This window comes from Arvicanthis niloticus, chromosome 23, assembly GCF_011762505.2.
Source record: "Arvicanthis niloticus isolate mArvNil1 chromosome 23, mArvNil1.pat.X, whole genome shotgun sequence".
Lineage (NCBI taxonomy): Eukaryota > Metazoa > Chordata > Mammalia > Rodentia > Muridae > Arvicanthis > Arvicanthis niloticus.
Window position 1 is genome coordinate 43,062,934 of NC_133430.1, and position 19,945 is coordinate 43,082,878.

At 32.8% G+C, this 19,945-nt stretch overlaps 1 protein-coding gene across 1 annotated transcript in view; it reads left to right on the forward strand.

The window, feature by feature from the left end:
* Window positions 1–18,405, forward strand: part of C23H14orf39 (chromosome 23 C14orf39 homolog) — a 45,784-nt gene extending 27,379 nt beyond the window's left edge. Inside the window, 8 exon segments of the mRNA XM_076920886.1 lie at window positions 777–833; window positions 835–863; window positions 1,041–1,078; window positions 5,071–5,141; window positions 6,583–6,758; window positions 8,520–8,658; window positions 12,303–12,360; window positions 16,172–18,405. Of these exon segments, the coding sequence (XP_076777001.1) occupies window positions 777–833; window positions 835–863; window positions 1,041–1,078; window positions 5,071–5,141; window positions 6,583–6,758; window positions 8,520–8,658; window positions 12,303–12,360; window positions 16,172–16,368 (765 nt within the window). The 3' untranslated portion in view covers window positions 16,369–18,405.
* The last annotated feature ends 1,540 nt before the right edge of the window (window positions 18,406–19,945 follow it).

Below are 19,945 nucleotides of genomic sequence, written 5' to 3' on the forward strand. Positions count from 1 at the left end.
CCAGGTTATTCTTAACTGCTGACACAATTTCCAGCCCTATGTATGTATGTGATATTTGCCATGAGTGGTGTGTGCCTTGACACATGTGGAGATCAGAGGTTGGCCTTCAGGAATCAGTTCTGCCTTCCATCCTGTGGGTGAGTTCCAGGGATCAAACTCAAGTCATCAGGTTTGGCAACCAGTGCTTTTATCTGCTGAGCCTTCTCTGTGACCCTCCCCCCCCCCCCAAGAAGACTGCAGCTATTGAAAACTCATTCACTTTTTTCTCAAAAAGTAAAATATATTTCTTTGAGGCATTCTTATACATAATTCTACTACAAAATTTGGTACCTGAAAGTGTAAGTTCAATAATTTTTAGTATACAGGTTGCATAACTGTCATAACTGCCAGATTCCAGAATATTTGTATCACCTCATTTATTTTTTATAAAACATAGAAATCAGATCAATGATAAAGAAAACATTAGTACTCATTTGATTAGTGAATATGGATAAGTTCAAAATTTTAAAGTTTACCTTAAATGAAAATTACTACCACAAAATAGTTACCATACTTACCTAAAACATCCCAATTATTTAAGAATCCTAAACCTTTTTGCTTCTCCGTTTAATTGCCCTTATGTTTCCTTTGTAGATATTACAGTTAATGTATGTAGTTGTAGGTAGTGATAATGCGGGTGATTATGGGAATGAAATGCTAATATAATTAGAGATCCCAGTGTAGTTATGATACATGATTATTATTTATATAGTCAATCTAGTGTTTAATTTTTCCAGATATTTTATGACTCTGGTATGGATAGTAATTCAAAATCTTCACATGTTCCAGCTGTTTAAAAGTTCACAAGGTTTTACACAATTCAGGTAATTTTTAAAATATAAAAATGCCAAAAGTGTTGGGATATAACTCAGTGCTAGTGTGTTTGTCTGCTTTCAGTTTCTAGCACTACTTTCCCCAAAAGAAAAGAAACATTTTCATCTCTGAGGTATTTTGTAAATATTGACTCTCAAGTAATAAAAATTATATTTATTGTGTTTTAGATTGAATCAACCAAATTACAGTCAATGGATTGAAAAAGAAACATATAGGTATTTGCTGCTTATATTTTTCTAATTAATAAATTATGTAAGTTTTAATACTAAATAAATTATTTGGATGTTTTAAACTCTAATGGAAGTATATATGTGGTTTAATAATACATTTTATCAGAAAATAAAATAAATACATTTCCTAATAGAAAAATTTGGGAAACAAAGAAAAAATATAAAGGAAACAAAAATGTAACTAACCAGACATAACTGAAATAGTGCAGTCTGTGTATAGTCTCTTAGTTTTTTAATACATGTGTACATTCTGTTCTCTATCCCCCATTTGAATTATACAATATATGTAATTCAATCCCATTTCCCAGTTTGACTACATACTGTCATTACAAATGAAAAATGACATGAGGCTTTTTTCATATCATTAACTTTATTTGCAATGACTACATAGTATTTCATTGAATGAATGTAGTAGATATCAGCTGTTTTCTTACATTTAATATCTTTTTGTTTCCATTTTTGAAACTATACATAATGCTTTTATATTTTCTTATATTAAATTTGAATATTTTCAATTGAATATTTTCTTTAACTGAACATCATAGAAAAGTCATTGGAGATATGTATGAATTTATTTTCACAAGGTCAACAAAATGTTGACACTGGAAAACAATGGGATATACGTATCTTTTTAACTATCTATTTGTGGATATGCATAAGCACACACACGTATATCATAGCCATAGATATATACTGTTGGCCTATTAATGAGTCACATTATACCCTGTATCATGCTATATAAAAGTCTTCACCTTTTGACTTTTTGAAGTTGTACAATGAATTATTTGGAAATCATACAATTTTTTAAATTGGGGCTGGAAAGATGTCTCAGTGGTTAAGAGTACATCAGCTCTTCCAGAGGACTCAAGTTCAGTTTGCAGTACCCACAATGACAACTTTAAAGCCATTTGTAATTCAACTTCCAGGGGACCTGTTTCTCTCTTCTGTCTTTCTCAGGCTGGCACACATGGGACATACATTCACATAATAGATACATACACATAAATAAAAATATATCTCTAAAATATTTGTAGATATATACATTTTCAGAATAGTTATAGTCTATCAGCCTATTTTTCGTACTTTTCATATGGATAAACTGAAATATGTATATACTATACATCTGAATACTCTTTTTTTCTTTCTTCTAAGAGAAAAAAAAATGCCTTTCCAGTGCATGTGATCTACTGCAGCTGTTTATAATCCTCTTCATAAGCTAAGCTGATTGTATTAAACAAGGAGGAATAGCTAATCTCCTAGAACAATGCACCCTTGACATAGAGATGTTGGGAAATACTTACAACTGGCATAGCCCTACTTGTGCTGAGCATGTGTAATGAGGCTCTGTGCTCAAGAAGACATGTAATTATTTTAGAAAAAAAAACAAAGACTTTCAACAATCTCTAAACCTATATGTTGAGGGAATTAGTATGTGATAAAAAAATAATAGGTGTGATTTAATGCAAGAAGCAAAGTGTACAAAGCTTTCAGGAAATAGATGTGTGACTTCAAGAGAGACATTTTTGATTTTTAAAGATTTATTTTATTTACCTTATGATTTATTTTTAGTTGTGTGTGTGTTTGTGTGTGTGTGAGAGAGAGAGAAAGAGAGAGAGAGAGAGAGAGAGAGAGAGAGAGAGAGAGAGAGAGAGAGAGAGAGAAACAAGAGTACAGGTGCCAGTAGAGGCCAGAAGAAGGTGTTGGATCACCTGGAGCTGGAGTTGCAGGCAGTTGTGAGTGAGCTGCCTCAAATGTGTGCTGGAAACCAAATCCATGACCTCTGCAAGAGTAATAGCTGCATATGTAGCAGAGGATGACCTTGTCCGGCATCAGTGGGAGGACAGGCCCTTGGTCCTGTGAAGGCTTGATGCCCCAGTGTAGGGGAATTCTAGGGTGGTGAGACGGGAGTTGGGGGGGCACCCTCATAGAAGCAGGGGTGGGGAAGGGATGGGATAGGGGCTTGTGGAGGGGAAACCAGGAAGGGGGATAACACTTGAAATGTAAATAAATAAAATAACCAATAGAAACTTATAAAAAGAGTAATAGTCACTCTTAATCCATTGAGTCATCTCTCCAGCTTTCTTTTTTATTTAAAGGTTTATTTATTTATTTATTTATTTATTTATTTATTTATTATATGTAAGTACACTGTAGCTGTCTTCAGGCACCTCCGAAGAGGGCATCAGATTTCATTACAGATGGTTGTGAGCCACCATGTGGTTGCTGGGATTTGAACTCAGGACCTCCAGAAGAGCAGTCAGTGCTCTTAACCACTGAGCCACCTCACCAGCCCCCTCTCCAGCTTTCAAGGAAAAGATTTTTTAAAAGCCCAATTAATAAAAAATTGATGATTTGCTATATTAAAATAAATAAATGTTGATATTCGGAGATGCAGTAAAAAGAAGACCATAGAGATAGCTCAGAAGTTAAAGAGCATGTCTTCTTGCAGAGGATCTGGGTTTGGTTCCCAGCACTACATGGCCACGAAGAACCATGTTTAACTCCAGGTTCAGAGGATCTAACACCCCTACCTGGACTCTGTGTGCACTGCACACAGTAAGTGGACAGACATACATGCAGGCAAAACATATGTAAAATAAATATCTAAAAAAGGATATAATAAAAAGAAGAAAATAAGTCACAAAGCAAAAGAATATATTTGTATGTATATATAAAATTGCTCAAAGAGTAGTTCAAAAATGTAAAAAAAAAAAAAAAAAAAAAAAAAACCTTTACAAATCAAGTACATAAAAGCAGACAACTCACTTAGAATATTTCAGAATAGAGATGTGGCAGGTGGTCTAGTAGGTAAAGCACTTGGTATGCAAGTGTGAAGACCTCCGTTCAGATCTCTAAAACTCACATAAAGCCTGGCACAGTAGTAAATTTAGAGGTCTGTAAATTTAGAGGTGCCATAGTGAGATAACCAATGGTGGCAGGACAATCCCTGGAAATTGGCAGTCCAGCTAGCCTGATGTAGGTAGCTGCAAACAAGACGAAAGGCAGTGATTGGCAGTCAGCACTGTCTTCTGACTTCCACATGTGTTCACACACACACATGAATATGCACACATACATACAGGAAAAGTTTAATAATTTAGAGCTTGAAAAGTAAAAATATGTGAACTGACATTTCAAAAGAAACTTTTCTGGCAGATAAGCATGAAATTATGCTTAGCAGATTATGAAAGTGTGAAGCTACACTAAGGTACTGTTACATCTACCAGATTAGCAAATCTAAAACGTCTACCAGTATTAATATTTATGAGAATGTTGACCAATAGGGGCTCTCATAAACTAGTGATATAAGCTGAGATTTCATTATTTTTTACAATGGTTAGTTATGTCAGCCAAAATTGGTACAGCCATTTTAGAAAAGTTTGATACCTGATATTGGGAGATACACATACTCTGTATCTCAATATTCCACCTTAGATATATGTCTAGAGAAATGCAAATAAATATGGGATATTACATTGTTTCCAATGCCCATCTGTTGTACAATGCTGGATATATGGAGTATTTATACAGGTAATGAGAAAACTATCTATATATAGTGATACGGAGGAATCACACAAACATGCTAAACAGAAGGGGAGAAATAAAATGTATAATTTTAGTATGGCATTTTAAAGCAGAAAAGAAAGATATTTAGGTGATAAAACATACTAGGAAATTGTTATCACTGAAGTCAGGATAGGGATTACCTTTGAAGAAGAGGATATGGGACACAGGACCTTTTGGAATGTTCATGATGTTTCTTTACCTAGATGATGGTTACATGAATGTCCTTTAGTTAAACTGTTAACTATTATATTTTGTGCTCTTACGTGTATGTATTGGGTAAAACCATATGAACTTGCCATTTTAAAATAGATATTTACAAAATGCTTTATACAGTTGAAGCAAATTATTTAATTTCATGAGATCATACAAATGAAACTAATGACTTTGTTAAATCCCATATAACAAATAGATACTGAACGTGGAGATAAAAAGACAGTAGGACAAGCAAAAGAGTCAAGATGTAGCGCACAGGTAAGTCAAACGTTAGATCTTTAGTGTCTAAGCAGAGCATCCTAATTTTAAAAAATTCAGTGTTCATTTAAATTTTAGATTTATTACAATGAAGATTACTTATGTAAGATGTTATTAGCTTGAAACTCAGGTTATAGGAAGTTAGAAATATTTTTTCAGATTAAAAAATAATCTAAAAAGTTTATATGAACAAATGTCAACAGATGTCACTCATAACTGATGATACATATTAAGATCAAAACCAACTCATGATTGAAGAAAATAAATCTGTTTGGCAAGATTTAATGATTTGCTATGGCAATTCAAGACCAGTGGATATGAAAGTATCTTGATAATCACTTTGTATAGTGGAAAACTTTAATGATGACAGATGCAAGCTAAGCTACCAAGGGTTAAGATGAGAAGTTACTAAGAGTGTACTTAGTTACTAGTTAGTAGTGTAGTAAGTTACTAAGTACTGTAAAGGAAATACAGGTAATGAGCACGGTATCATTCTTTTACACAGACCCAAATTGTTTCTGTAGTAGGATTTGGCATAATCATACATGATAAGTCTCTCTCTTTCTCCCCACCTTTCTTCCCCTCTCTCTTCCTCTCTCTCTCTGTGCATCTGTGTGTAGTGAGTGTGTATGTGTGGTGTGTGCGTTGAGTGTGTTGCAGAAATAAGACAAAGGAAAAGTTAGTATTTAGGTTCTCAATCTTTAGAAATAAACTAGTATAAAATTATAATGGCAAAAAGTAGGCAATTGTCTATTATTATTCACTTAGACATAATTATCTGAAATAACTTATGAAAAAAAGATTTATTACAGTTCATAGTCTGAGAGTTCTTAGTTGGTCCCATTGCTTTGGGCACACATCATAAAAGAAGTTCATAATGGAGTCAGACACCTCCGTAGGCTTAGATTTTCCAAAGCCTACTTTATTTAGGGGGTCTTAAAGGCTCTAACATCTCTTCTAGCCCACTGACCAAGTGTAGGGAAGAAAAATGGTTAATAGGACAAGGGGTTGTGGACCTGACTTGTGTCGATAAGGCAGAGCCTCACTGTTTCTGCTGGATTGTGCCACCACTATTGATTCATGTTTGGTGTTTGCTATTGGACTGGACTGCTGGTATCCTGATAATGAGTGGTGGAGTCTCCCCAGATAACTATTTCTAAACAGGTCCATCATATATATGGATATATGTGACATATACATGTGATATCACACACACACACATACACACACACACACACACCACACACAGAGAGAGAGAGAGAGAGAGAGAGAGAGAGAGAGAGAGAGAGAGAGAGAGAGAGAGATCACTTCACCAGTTCTAATTTTACTTATCTGTGAAGTGATAACAGAATAATGTGGTACATTCTACCTTATGCGGTATATGTGTGTTCTTTTAAGTAACAGTCATTGTTAACATTTTTCTGTTACTTTTCATTTACAGGCCCTATACATAGAACACTTTGGAAAGTCAATAGAAAATAATAGTGTTGAAGAGGAAAGAGCTGAGGATTTCCCACGAACTCCTGAAACTCCTTTATTTCTAAGAACTTTTGAAACTCTGAAGACGCCTGAATCTGTAGAGAAAATGCAGTTCCCTAAAAGCCCCTTCTTTGAAATGTATGATTTCTATTAATAATTCTAATTTATCTATTTATTTATTTATATATTGAGTTATATAAGTAATTTATAGTAATAATTACTAAAGACTCTATCCCCTGTTTTTTGTTTGTTTGTCTGTCTTTTGGATGGTTGGGGTTTGTTGTTAAAGTGAAGATGATAAAAAGCCTGAGTATCCAGTGTGACAATATAGAGGCTTAAGATTTTACAAAGGATAAAAGATGTGGAAAAATTAAATTCAAGCTCAAGAACTACTGTCACATATCATAGTTATAGACTACTGATGGAGTAATGTTTCAGCGGTCAGTCTCCATATGTGTAGTGTCTGAAGCAAGAGTTCCCAGGTTCTTAAAACTAAATGTCTTCAATATAAATATACAACATTGAAAACACTGGTTTAGGGTTTGTAGCCAAGAAAGTAGTGCTGTATTTAACCTTTGGGTTCCATTCAGTCTGTTCCTTAACACCAAGCCCTGAGTTCTTCTAAGACATAAATCAGATTTTGCTTTATCAGCTATCTCTCACCTGTGTTCTACTCCTATATTTAAATGACTAATAAAATTTAATGTTTGAATGTCATGCATTTGACTCAAGAAAAAAGTATTCAAAATAGAATTTATCATCAAATCCTAGAATTGAAAATGAATGTTGATCATTCTTTGGATGATAACATGATCTGTAAGTTCATTTATGATTATTGGGATAGCTGTGGCAGTATTGTCAGGATGACATATTAGCTATACATGTTTGTCTATGGGTTAGTGGGGCTAGGGAATGAATCTAAGGTCTCGCTCATGCTCCGTGCACACTCTGACCTAAGGACCTACTCTTCATCCATAGGAAAAAAAAACAAAACAAAACAAAAGCAAAAAACCACTTTATAGAGCCCTGTGTACAAGCGGCTGTTGGGCACTTTATGCTATAATCTTTTTACATTAATATCAACTTTATGAATCATTGCTACACTATACTTTTTATCGTATAGATGACAAGACACAATCCAAACAGTGTTAAAGATGAATTTTTTGTTTGTTTGTTTTATTTTATTTTTTTCCAAGGCAGGGTTTCTTTGTGTAGCCCTAGTTGTCTTGAAACTCACTCTGCTGACCTTGAACTCAGAGATCCACCTGCCTCTGCCTCTCAAGTGCTGGGATCAAAGATGTTTACCACCCCTTCATGGCCTAAAGTTGAGATTTTAAAGTTAGACTACTCTGGCTCTATATTATATATTATCTTGTCTTCTTATTCCAGATCATTTATAGTTTATCTTTTCTTAATCCTCTGTGTAATGTCTGACTTCTCATTAAAACATGTCTTATGAGTAGTTTTCAAGGTCCTGAAGACAGTGTCAGAGCTGAGAGCTGGGATTTTCGGTGTGAATTGCTGCATCTGAATTTCAGCGTCACTTGCTATTGTTTTAATCAAATCTCTTAACATTGCTAAACTTCAAAAGTATTTGTTGTAAATGAAAATGATATTAACAGTGCTTCGTTTTACTGGATTATGAAGAGTAATAAATTACACTTATCTAAGTATCTAGAATAGTGCCTGACAATATAGTCTTAGTAAGTATTCACAATTATTATCCCCAAAGTTGTTTTTATATTCTTCACCCAAATGTCCTTTCTTCATAAATTTGTCACCTTAAGACCTACATTTGCAGATTCCTACCTGTATGCCATTGCTTTTGGTGCTTCCCAGTCTGCATTGTTTAATAATACATTTATAACATTTTGATGATTTTTAAATCTTTCTTAACAGAACTAAAAATGCAACATCTGAAGGACATAAACAAAAGGATTCTCCTGGATTTTCATTTCTTATGAGTTATACCTGTAAATCACCTGGACTAAATTTATTTGATTCTTCTGTATCTGATTCAGAAATCTCATCAGATCAGGTAAAACAAGAACCAAATTTTTATTTCTAAAGATTATACATTGGAGCTTTAGGCAATTGTAGTTCTTTAGTACCAAATTTTCTTTGGAGAGACTACAGGGGCAACTTTGAAAAAAAAAAAACTATGGATGTAACTCAGTGGTACAGCGCTTGACTAGTGTCCTTGAGGTATGGTTCCCACCTCCAATGTAGAAGAAAAGTCCTGAGTATTGATAATATAGTAAAGTTCCCTGTGACCTTTTCAATTTTAACTTCAAATGACCAAGATTCATAATTTTTGTTAAAAGAAAATCTTGAGACCAGAGAGATGATTCAGCAGCTAGGATTACTTGCTGCCTTTCAGAGGCCCTGAGTTCAGTTTCTAGTGATTCTTCAGTTCCAGAGTATCCAACAGTATTCCAGCCTCTAGCCTCCAAGAGCATCTACACACACACACACACACACACACACACACACACACACAAATACAAATAAATACAAATCTTAAGAGAAAATCTTGGCTGGGATATGGCTCACATAGTGATAGAGGGCTTGCCTACCATTCATGGGGTCCTGAGCTTGATTTCCAGCACCCAAATCAAATCAAATGAAAGTTTAAAAAAAAATCCAAGACCAAAACCTTTAAGGTAGAGATGACCTAAATTGTGGTTAAAGATAGATTAAAATGAATTTGGTTATATAAATATGTTACACATTTTCAATTAAAAAATAAACTACATATTTTTATTTAATTCATAATATTATCAAGTTATATTAGTATTTTCAGCTATATATATGAACATGGTAATACTTTTGTTAGTTAATTTTAAAAGTTCTGAGGAATTTCTACTGATGTTTCTACTTTTCAGTGATGCAAATCATTATAAATTGTTTACTTCTTAGTTAAGCAATTAAACCCAATATTAAGTTATATGTTAGTGGGATTGTGCAATAAAGTATAGTATTTAAAACTAGACACAGAATCCTATTTAATACTCAGGAATGTAGAGTGTATGTAAATTTGTGAAAATAATTCAATTCCTTCTCTGCAAAATAGAAATAATGACAGTGGCTGCCATAGAGTTTATAAATATTAAATGAGTTGATACACATAAAGCATTTCAGAAGTATCACTCACTAATGCTATATAGTAAAATATAAGTTTATTTTCTTGTTATTGTTCATTTAAATACCTATACCTATGAATTTTATGTGGCTTAAGTTTTTGTTATATTACATTGGAAAAAGTATGAATTTATTGATAGAAGATACAGTATCATAGATTTTATAGTATTTAATGTTTTATTATATTGGAAAAAGTATGAATTTATTGATAGAAGATACGGTATCATACATTTTATAGTATTTAATATGTTTAACTTTTGTTGTTATATATACATTTATTTTATAAGCAAGTAATTTCTAAATGGAATGTGCTAGACTTGAAAAATAGACCAAAAGAACTCAATTCTCTTTTACAATAGTAACATGAACTTGAATATGTATAACTATGGTAAGAAGCACATACATTTTGAATAAGGAAAACTGTAAAACCACTGAAAATTATTAGGAACATAAATACATGAAGTATTTACATAGGAAAATATTATGAAGGTAGATTTCTTTTCAATGCAATTTGTAAATGTAATCTAATTTTAATCTAATTGAAATTAGGTTGAAAGTTAAAGATGTAAAATTATATTTCATGTAAATTCTAAGTCTGAGAAAGCCACAGTGACTATATTATCACTTGGGGGTACCCTTTAGGATAAAGATGTTGTTAGAAATGAGAGATAATGTATAAAAATTAAAAGCTCGACTCCTAAGGAAGATATGACACTCACAAATATGGTTTACGTCTAGCAACAGCTTTAAAACGTGTAACATAGAGCTGTGTATTGAGCTTAGTGGTGGAATATTTGCCTAGTGTTCACAGTGCCTTGGATTCAATTCCAAGTAATAAAACTAATGAGTTAATTAATTAAATTTGCATGAGAGGATAAGTAGAGACTCAGCTACAGAGGTTTTATACTCCCTTTTCTCAACAGTTGGTAAAATTAAACAACATAAGAAACATGCCCTGTAAGATCTTTATGATACAATTAATCTCTTTGGTCAAATTGATCATATCCAACAACTGCAAGTTTTCAAGTGATAATGGTATAATTACAAGATAGGCCATTTCTTTTTTTTTTTTTTTTTTTTTTTTTTTTTTGATATAGGGTTTATCTGTGTAGTCCTGGCTGTCCTGGAACTTGTTGTGTAGACCAGGCTGGCCTTGAACTCAGAGATCTACCTGCCTCTGCTTCCCAAGTGCTGGGATGAAAGGCATGCACCACCACTACACAACTTATTAATGAATCTTAATTAATACAAAAGTATTAGAATCAGAATGTGTTCTCTGACAACAACATAATTCAGTTAAAAGTTAATAAAATATCTAGCAAAATCCTAAACATTTAGGCTGTGAGTCAAGGGAATAGTCATGAGAGAAATCAGAAAAGATTTTGAAATTACTTATGAAAATTCAGCTTATCAAAATTGAAGAATGATAACACAGCCAGAGCAAAGGTGGTAGTTAGATATTTAGGTAATAAGATAAATAATTAATAGAAAAGAATACTCTAAAATTAATGACATTTACTTCTTTATGAAAAGAATAACAAAGTAAATCCAGAGTGAATGGAGAAATAATAAAGACTAGAAATCAATGAACTGGAAAAACAACAAAGAAAATGAACAAAGCCAAAGTTGATTCTTTGAAAATAATTGACAAGACTGACCAACTCCTAGCTAGATGACCTAACTCTACTAGAAATTAAGAGGACATAATTGTAAATTCTAAGTGCTATAAAGTAGATTGGTGAAAGATCCTCATTCTACACATTAAAACAGTCTATAGGGTGGGTGAAATGGATAGAGAAAACCACCCCACAAGTTGTCCTCTGATCTCCACATGCACACCATAGCACATTTGTACCTGCACGTACACTCACATTAATAACTAATTTCATAAAACTGTATAAATTAAAGTATAATCAAGATGGTATGAGAAAGGTATAAGGGTTCGATCCTCAGCTCTGAATAAAAAAGAATTTAGAATGTGATAAATTTGGAACTATTAATTGTAAGAATAAATTAGGAACTTATACATTATACCAATAAAATTTAGTAGATAAATTAAATCAAAAATATTAACCATAAAATGTTCAGAAGAAATGTAAATGGGTGATTCTCCAAGTGCAAATATATATTGCTGTAATCAAGTTAATAGGATTTATTTATTTATTTATTTATTTATTTATTTATTTATTTATTGCAGTGCTGAAAATTTAATCCTAGACCTCAGGAGTACTGTATAGACAAGCACTCTACCACTGAGTCACTCCTTTCAGATCAATCCTTGGTTTAATATAAGTAAATGACAAATTTATTCATCTCATATTAGAGATTGAACCAAGAACCTCAAGGATTCTACCACTGAGTTGCATCCTGAGCCCAAAGAGAGATTTTTTTTTAAAGTCTTGTAATATGCTATGTAGAAAGTTACTGTTATGTCTACCCTAATATTATATGCTAAAAGTACAGGCTCTAGTGTCAAATATAATGCTACATAAACTGTTCTTTTGATTTCACAAGTAATAGTTAATGGAAATTATTTTCCAGTTTAATGAACATTACTCTGCAGTAAATCTAAATCCTCCTTCATCACAACAAGGAATTGGTAAGTATTTTGAAGTTTTGTACATGTAAAACATGTTAACTTTCCTCTGTGGTAGGAAAGTTTGTTTGAAAGAAAGGTAGATTGATTAATTTCTTTGATATTTTTGGGGCACTCAGTTTATTTATTTAAGAACATTTGCTTGTAGACGCTGTTAACTCAGTAGACAGTACTGCAATCTTGTCACACAGAAAAAGTAGTAACTGTGCTCACTCTCTGTTCTTTCCTTTCCTCCTGCCCTCTTTCTTCTTCATTCTTTCAGAAATTGACCATCTTTCACAACTCTGCCAATACTTGTTTTCTTTAATATTACTGACTTCTCAATTATCAAATGTTATGGCTATCTTACCTTTGTAATCATATTTAGTCCTTTTTAATAATTTAATGTTAATTATTACCACTCTTTTGGAAATTGTTTTATCTTGGTACATACTTTTTATTGGGTAGCCTTTCTTCTTTTATTCTTTGTTAATTCAGTCAATATTTGTATATGTGTATGTATTTCATTTGTTTCCAGGTACTGCTTTTGACTTTGGTGACAGTAAAGTGGCAAGAATTCAGAATCCTCATAGGGCTTGTATTCTGTTGGGAGAGACAGAAGATAGACAAATAAATGTATATGATATTAATTATATATTTGACATTAATACAGTAGTTTATGGACTTGAAGAGGTAGTAAGATTCATATTATAATTTTAAAATATTTACTTTGTAGAAGGATGTGAAGTAAGAGATAACAGTGTATACACTGTCTTTTGCCTCATTGAGGACCTGTCAGTTACCCAAATAAGATTTCTTTTGCTACCTTATCCACATTGAACATGTCACGCTGCTATGGACAAGACACATGGAACATGTACGTCACCTTGACACACAAAAGCTACACTTTGAGTTTCCCATCAGACATTTATTCCATTTTAGTCATGCTTATATGCTAATTCATAGCTTCTCTAATTCAGGTGTATTCTTATGCAGCACAGTTGGCATGGACAACATTCGACATTTACCCCTAATCCTATGTTTTCTAAGAAAATAGTATTATTAGAAATGGAATTCTTACGTCATCCTTCCATATTGGTCTGACTCAGCCCTGGCTTGAGTTAACTTTTAAACACTGAGAAGGAAAATAAACCAGAATAAGAAAATTAGGAAATACTTGGTTTAGGAAAATGGTTGCTGTGCTACAAGGGCATTAGGGAGCACATCAGTGAAAGACATTTGAACAGAGGCATGAGGAGATGGGCGTAGTAGCTACTGAAAAAAGTATTCTAGGCAAAGATTGGAAAAGTCTTACATGGTGACATGCATGGTGTGTTCAGTGAAAAGCAGGTAAATTGTATGATTTAAATGGAGAGCAAGGAAAATAGTGCAGAAAAATAAGTCAGAAGTGTAGGAAGGAAGAAAATCATGTTTGACCCTTTGACCAATAAAATCTTTGGAGTTTTTTTGTTTTTTGTTTTTTTTCTAAATGAAGTAGGAAGCCACTGGAGAGTTTTGAGCAAACGACTGAAATGATCTGGCAGAGTTTTGTTTTTGTTTTTTTAAGATTCTGTGGATTGCTATATAGAGAAAACACTGTGTAAAAAACAAGGGTAGATGCAGAAAGATGATTAGCATGCTATTAAAATGATTTAAGTGGAAACTGGGAGCTGTGAAACCTTTTCTAAACTCCAGGCTTGTATTTATGATTGGATAGTGATAAGCTCTTTATATCAAGATTTCTTTTTGACATTAAAACCCAGTATATCTGAAATAAACTCAATTCTCCTTTTGATATCTCTGATGGTTATCTCCATTCTTCTTGTCAAGATTCAGAATATCAGCAATAATTTTAACTTTTCTCTGTTATTATAATTAAATTCAACTAGGCATCAAACTTTATCAGATTTTAGAAATACTTCTTTTTCTATTTTTAGTGATGTTACTGTGTTTCCGATTCAGTCATTCACATGGGGTCTTGTACTGACATCCCAATGGAAGTTCTTGTCTTGGCTTATCTATAAATCACATCTTCACCTTCTTTAAGCATAACGCTATCATCTGCCGTTGTCAAACACGTGAGTGGTTTTCATCGACTGTCACTTACCATCTTCTTACTTTTCTAACTTAACATCAATATAAGCAATTTAAAAGCAAAATTACCTGTCTTTGATCAGACTGAAGAGTTCAGCATATCTCCTGTATGTCCAGACTTTTTACCCTGCTTGTTTCTTTCAACCTCCGAATTCCATCTTTATCTTTGAAGAGTAACTTTTCATCCATAAAAACCTTTATTTCCACCTTCTACCTTCCATTCCCAAAAAAAAAATCTCTCCAGTTTTCTGAACATCTCTTTAAACAATAATGTTTATATTCAACATAATAAAATTAAGTATTTATAAATATATTTAAAAAATCCTCTGAACCTTTTTAGGATAAGGACTTGCTTTATAATTACCTTTGAATTTCTCAGAGCACTTAAAATACTATTTTATACAACAATGTACTTTTGTTTAATAGAGTGATTAGGAATTTTATGAATACTTCATAGGAACTCTTAAAAAGAAAATAAAACTCATTTATGCAAAGGGAAATTCAAGATTTTCTTTCTTTCGGAATCTATGTGTTTTTGTCTGTTTAAGTCTTATGGTTAGGAAATGAAGTTGGTAAAGAAAAAAATTTAAAAGAAAGTGCGAGAACTCAAAATCCGTAATCAGTCCATCCTGTTGGCCAGTGTCTGACTATTGGTGGACTGACCTTGGTTGAAAGTGAAATAATGAATGTTAAAGATTTATAAATTTCAAAGTGGCACAAAGAACATTTTCTGTTTAAGGCACCAACTAACTAGCTCTGTATATGGGAAAAATATTTATGCTTTATGCCACTTGTTTCAGATAGGTCATTTGATTAATGTAGATTTTAAACTGTTGAGTAATAGTTGATTTTAAAGAGATAGTGAAAAGTATTTTTACTTTCAGTTTAAATAATGAATAATGAATGAAAACTGGTATATATTTTTTCTTATGCTAATCCTTGGAGTTAACAAGCAAATCTACAAGTGAAGTTGATTTATAATTTTTTTTCATAATTGCGGAAAACTCTTCACAGATTCATCAAAAGTTTTGAACACTGAACCATATCTTGTAATTATGCAATAAATAATAGCTATTTGACTTATGCAGGATCTCAGATGCAATATTTTCTCTCTATATATCCATTGCTGTGGTAATAGGTAAAGGACATGTTTCTCTGTAACTGTTGGATGATATATTTTCCCCTGTTGGTTTTCGTAACTTCTAGATGCTCCTTTTCATCCATTCTGTACATGTTTTCCAAAGTAACCTTACAAAATAGTTAAGTCATGTTATATCTGTATGTGACAGTACTTAATCTGTTTCCTCTTATTTATTTAAGTCTATATTCTATAGTGAGACATTCAGCAGTCTTTGCAAGCTCATTTTCATGAACTCTTGCTTAATATATCTTTGTTATTTTTCAGTGCCTCTGATAATTTGAATGGATTTATGTTACCCTACCATCTGCTATGCAGACCTGTCTCTGGACATGCATACTATTCTCTTTATTTAAGATGTTTTACTCTAGTTTCTGTTCTGTACACTTGAGTTCAAACTGTTTATAAGTATGGCTCAAGTTAGAGTTTACCTTTCATAGTACCAAGGACAATGCCTTATGTGTATGAAGAATACATTTAAATGTCTGCTAAATAGATATGTGATTCAATGTTAATGTATTTATTGTGTGCAGTATTCTGTAATCTAGTACATTGTTTTATATAACATGAATACAATGATATTTTAATATTTATATTCTTCAGGTAACTTATTTGGGAAATCAGAAGGAGAAGATGCCTTCACATTTTCTTTTTCATCAGAATCTTCTCACACATTTGGAACTGGAAAAGATGATTTTAGTTTTCCATTTTCTTTTGAACAGGATCAAAACACAATGCCTTCTTCTTCCTCAAAAGAGTTTTCATCCTCACAAAATAAAACACAATTTATGTTTTTTTGAATTATTCTTTTTGAACGATTTAATGCTATTTAACTATTTGAACTATTTAATAACTATAAAAATTTGTATTATCACTGAATGCAAGATACATTTTTGTCAAAGTAGTAATTGTTACTACAGTTGAATTATTTGATTTAAGTTATTTAAATATTGAATATTTTTATTTGTGACACTAACTAATCATTACTTATTTTGATTTTGACTTTGTAGGTCCTATCAGACAATTCTTTTATTTTAGAGATGTCAATACTTCTTCCATAAAATTTTAAAATACTAAGTCTATTTATCTATGGAATTTGAGTTTTAGTCTAGTAGTACTTTAGTTATTTTGATAATAACAAGAGTGCCTTCAAACTCTCAGAAGCCCCTTCAATGAGAACTGTGCAGAATTCATACTTTAGACATTAAAAATTTTGAAATCACTGGGTTTTAGTTATGCTTTTTTTGGCAGGATGAAGAATGGTATTCTGATTATAATTTTTAAAAATTCATGCCAATGACAGTAAAAGTTTATGTTATTTTCTTTTAAATACAACAGTAAAATTACAATTTTGTCAATTATGTTAGTATGTCTTTAAGAAAGTGAAAAGTGAGAGAAAGACTAATATTTGAAGATTGTATTGTTATATCACTGGTTGCCCTGGTTAAGCCTTTTTTGAAGAATAAAATTTTTTTGTTTTTCATCTTCAACAAGGAACATTTAATATTAACATTTTATGTTTTGTTTCACATTTGTATTTCATGTTTTTATAGTCTATATTTGTCAATTATATAGCTTAAATTAAGATATTTAAAATTTTATGAAATTATATATATAGCTTAATTTTTATGTTTTTCAGATTGAATTATCAAGTAATAAAAAGAGTATGACTGCATGTTTTGATGCATAATTACAGACAGATTTTTATTTTTTTTAATTATTTTAATTTTTTATACAGTCTAGATTTTCCACCTCCTGGTCCACCCTCTGACTGTTCCACATCTCATACCTCCCTCCTCCCTAACCCCCCATCTCCTTGCGAATGTCCCTACCCATCCCCCCACATCTCCCACCCCACCAGACCTCCCCACTCCCTGGGGCTTCCAGTCTCTTGAGGGTTTGGTGCATCTTCTCTGACTGAGTCCAGGCTGGGCAGTCCTCTGCTGTATATGTGTTGAGGGCCTCATATCAGCTGGTGTATGCTGCCTGGTTGTTGGTCCAGTGTCTGAGAGATCTCAGGAGTCCAGGTTAATTGAGACTGCTGGTCCTCCTACAGAGTTGCCCTCCTCAGCTTCTTCCAGCTTTTCCCTAATTCAACCACAGGAATCAGCAGCTTCTGTCCATTGGTTAGGTCTTTTGAAGGGCAATCGTGATAAGCCCCTTTTTGTGAGCACACCATAGCCTCAGTAATTGTTACTGACAGATTTTTAAGTAGTCATCTTTTTTTTTTCCTACATCTGGTCAAACTGCAAAGAAAATCCAATTGGTTTCTCCTTGCTGCCAACAGGAAGTTCAAAGCTTTTATGGATCCCTCACTCCCAGTCATTGTTTAAAACTCACATGCTTTCTAAAGCCTTTCTTGAGACATTTTTACCATGGACATTTCTCCCCAGAAATCTTTGTTATATGAGCAGAAAATTGTTTCTTACCAGATTATGGTGCATGTATGTGGACTCATCATTCTCAACATGCAAGGCAGAATTTGAGTTAAGGTCTGTGAATATCTGCATGTCACAGTGTAGTGAATTAAGCCTTTCCAAAGACTTCAGGGTACTGATCTAATAAGTGATAGAATTTAAGACCACTTTAGACTGGATATTTTAAATATTTAAATATTTATTTATTTATTTGTATAAATGTTTTCTGGCATTTTTGTCACTATGTGCATGTCTGGTGCCTGCAGAAGTCAGAAGAGGGTGCCAGATTCCCTGGGACTGGAGTTACAGATAGTTGTGAGGCACCATGTAGGTGCTGCAACCAAATCTAGGTCCTCTGGGAGAGCAGCTAGTGCTTTTAACTTCTGTACCATCTATCCAACCTCAGAATATATATTTCTCTTTTCTGAAATAATTTTATATTTCAGGATACAAAAACTAAACCTTCAATGGCTGATTAAAAGCATAAAAAAGAATTCTAGTTTAAAATTTAGAGTTTTACAGTTATATTCTTTGAATAAATATAAAAATAAATGGAACTATGTCTCTTTGTGAAAAATGTTTTTAAAGAGAGTTTTATAAGACAGGATACTGTGGTGTGTGTGTGTGAGAGAGAATATGATCTAAGCACACTATGTCCATGGATGAGGATGTCATAAAACTCATCTGTGTAATAACATATAATACATATATACTTTAAAACTCTTGGACTTTTGTTTTTGTATCAGATATCTTTTATATGGCATGCCATAGATTTGGTATGATAAAGATACTGTATCTGTATGAGAAAAAAAAAGATTTGGAATTGGGTTGTTTTAAGAAACTCAAACTCAGCAGTGTCTTTAATCCCATGTACATGTCTTTAATCCCACCATTTAGGAGGCAGAGACAGATCTCTGTGAGTTCAAAGTCAGCCTGGTCTACAGACTTGAGTTCCAAGACAGCCAGGACTGCACAGAGAAACCCTGTCTCTACAACCCTTCCTCTCCCCCCAAAAAAGACTCAAAATTTGTTTTTTATTTTAATAACATGTAAACTACTTGTATGGTTAGATTTATTATATATAAACAATAAGTGAAGCAAAACAAAATGGTGTTTTAAAAATATCTAGTACATGTGCACATGTCATTTTGAGAATGTATGAATAGTTCAGTCTTGCATTCAGGAACATATAACATGAGAAGACAAAACTCAGGGACTAACAAAATAATACTACAATAAAGTAGCCATATTTTTCATAGACTATGCTGATGTGTTGTAGAAAAGAAACTGGTTTCTTTTTTAAAAAAAATACTTAAGGTATGAACTGAAAAGTCTAAGGAATGATTTATTGAAGAAGTAGGTTTGTAATTAGGGCTTTATAAGTATGTAGATTATAAATATTCAAGAATAAGTTGACACTATTAAGTGTACATTTTTGTTAATTAATCAGCTAATTAATTAAGCACTAAGGATTGATAGATCATGACTTATGAAGGTGGCCTGGAAATAAAAGAAAACAGACAGCCATCTCCAGAAGCAAAATTGTCCTTTTATCAGAACAGCTGAGGGATGCATCTTTCTGCAGGAGTAGAGACTGTGTGCACTTAGTACCTAGGGACCTGGAGTTTTATAGACCAGAAAAGGGGGAACTTTGAGGATGGAAATGTCCATCTGCTAGTTAGTTCCTCTGCAGTCTTGCAGTGGTAGATCCCAGTGGGGTTTGGTATTCTGATCTACTGATCAGAAGTTTCCACTAGTGTTATCAGTCAAGTCAACTTTTCTATCTGGAGTTTCTCAGTCCACCTGAGGCCTTTATTCAATTCAGGGATTGAATCCAGAGCCTTGTCCACGTAGACTCTACCACTAAATGACCTACAACTCCAAATGATGGCATTCATATTTATTTATTTACTTCTTTGTTTTGTTATATGGGTGGTATGTGTGATATATTCATGCTAGT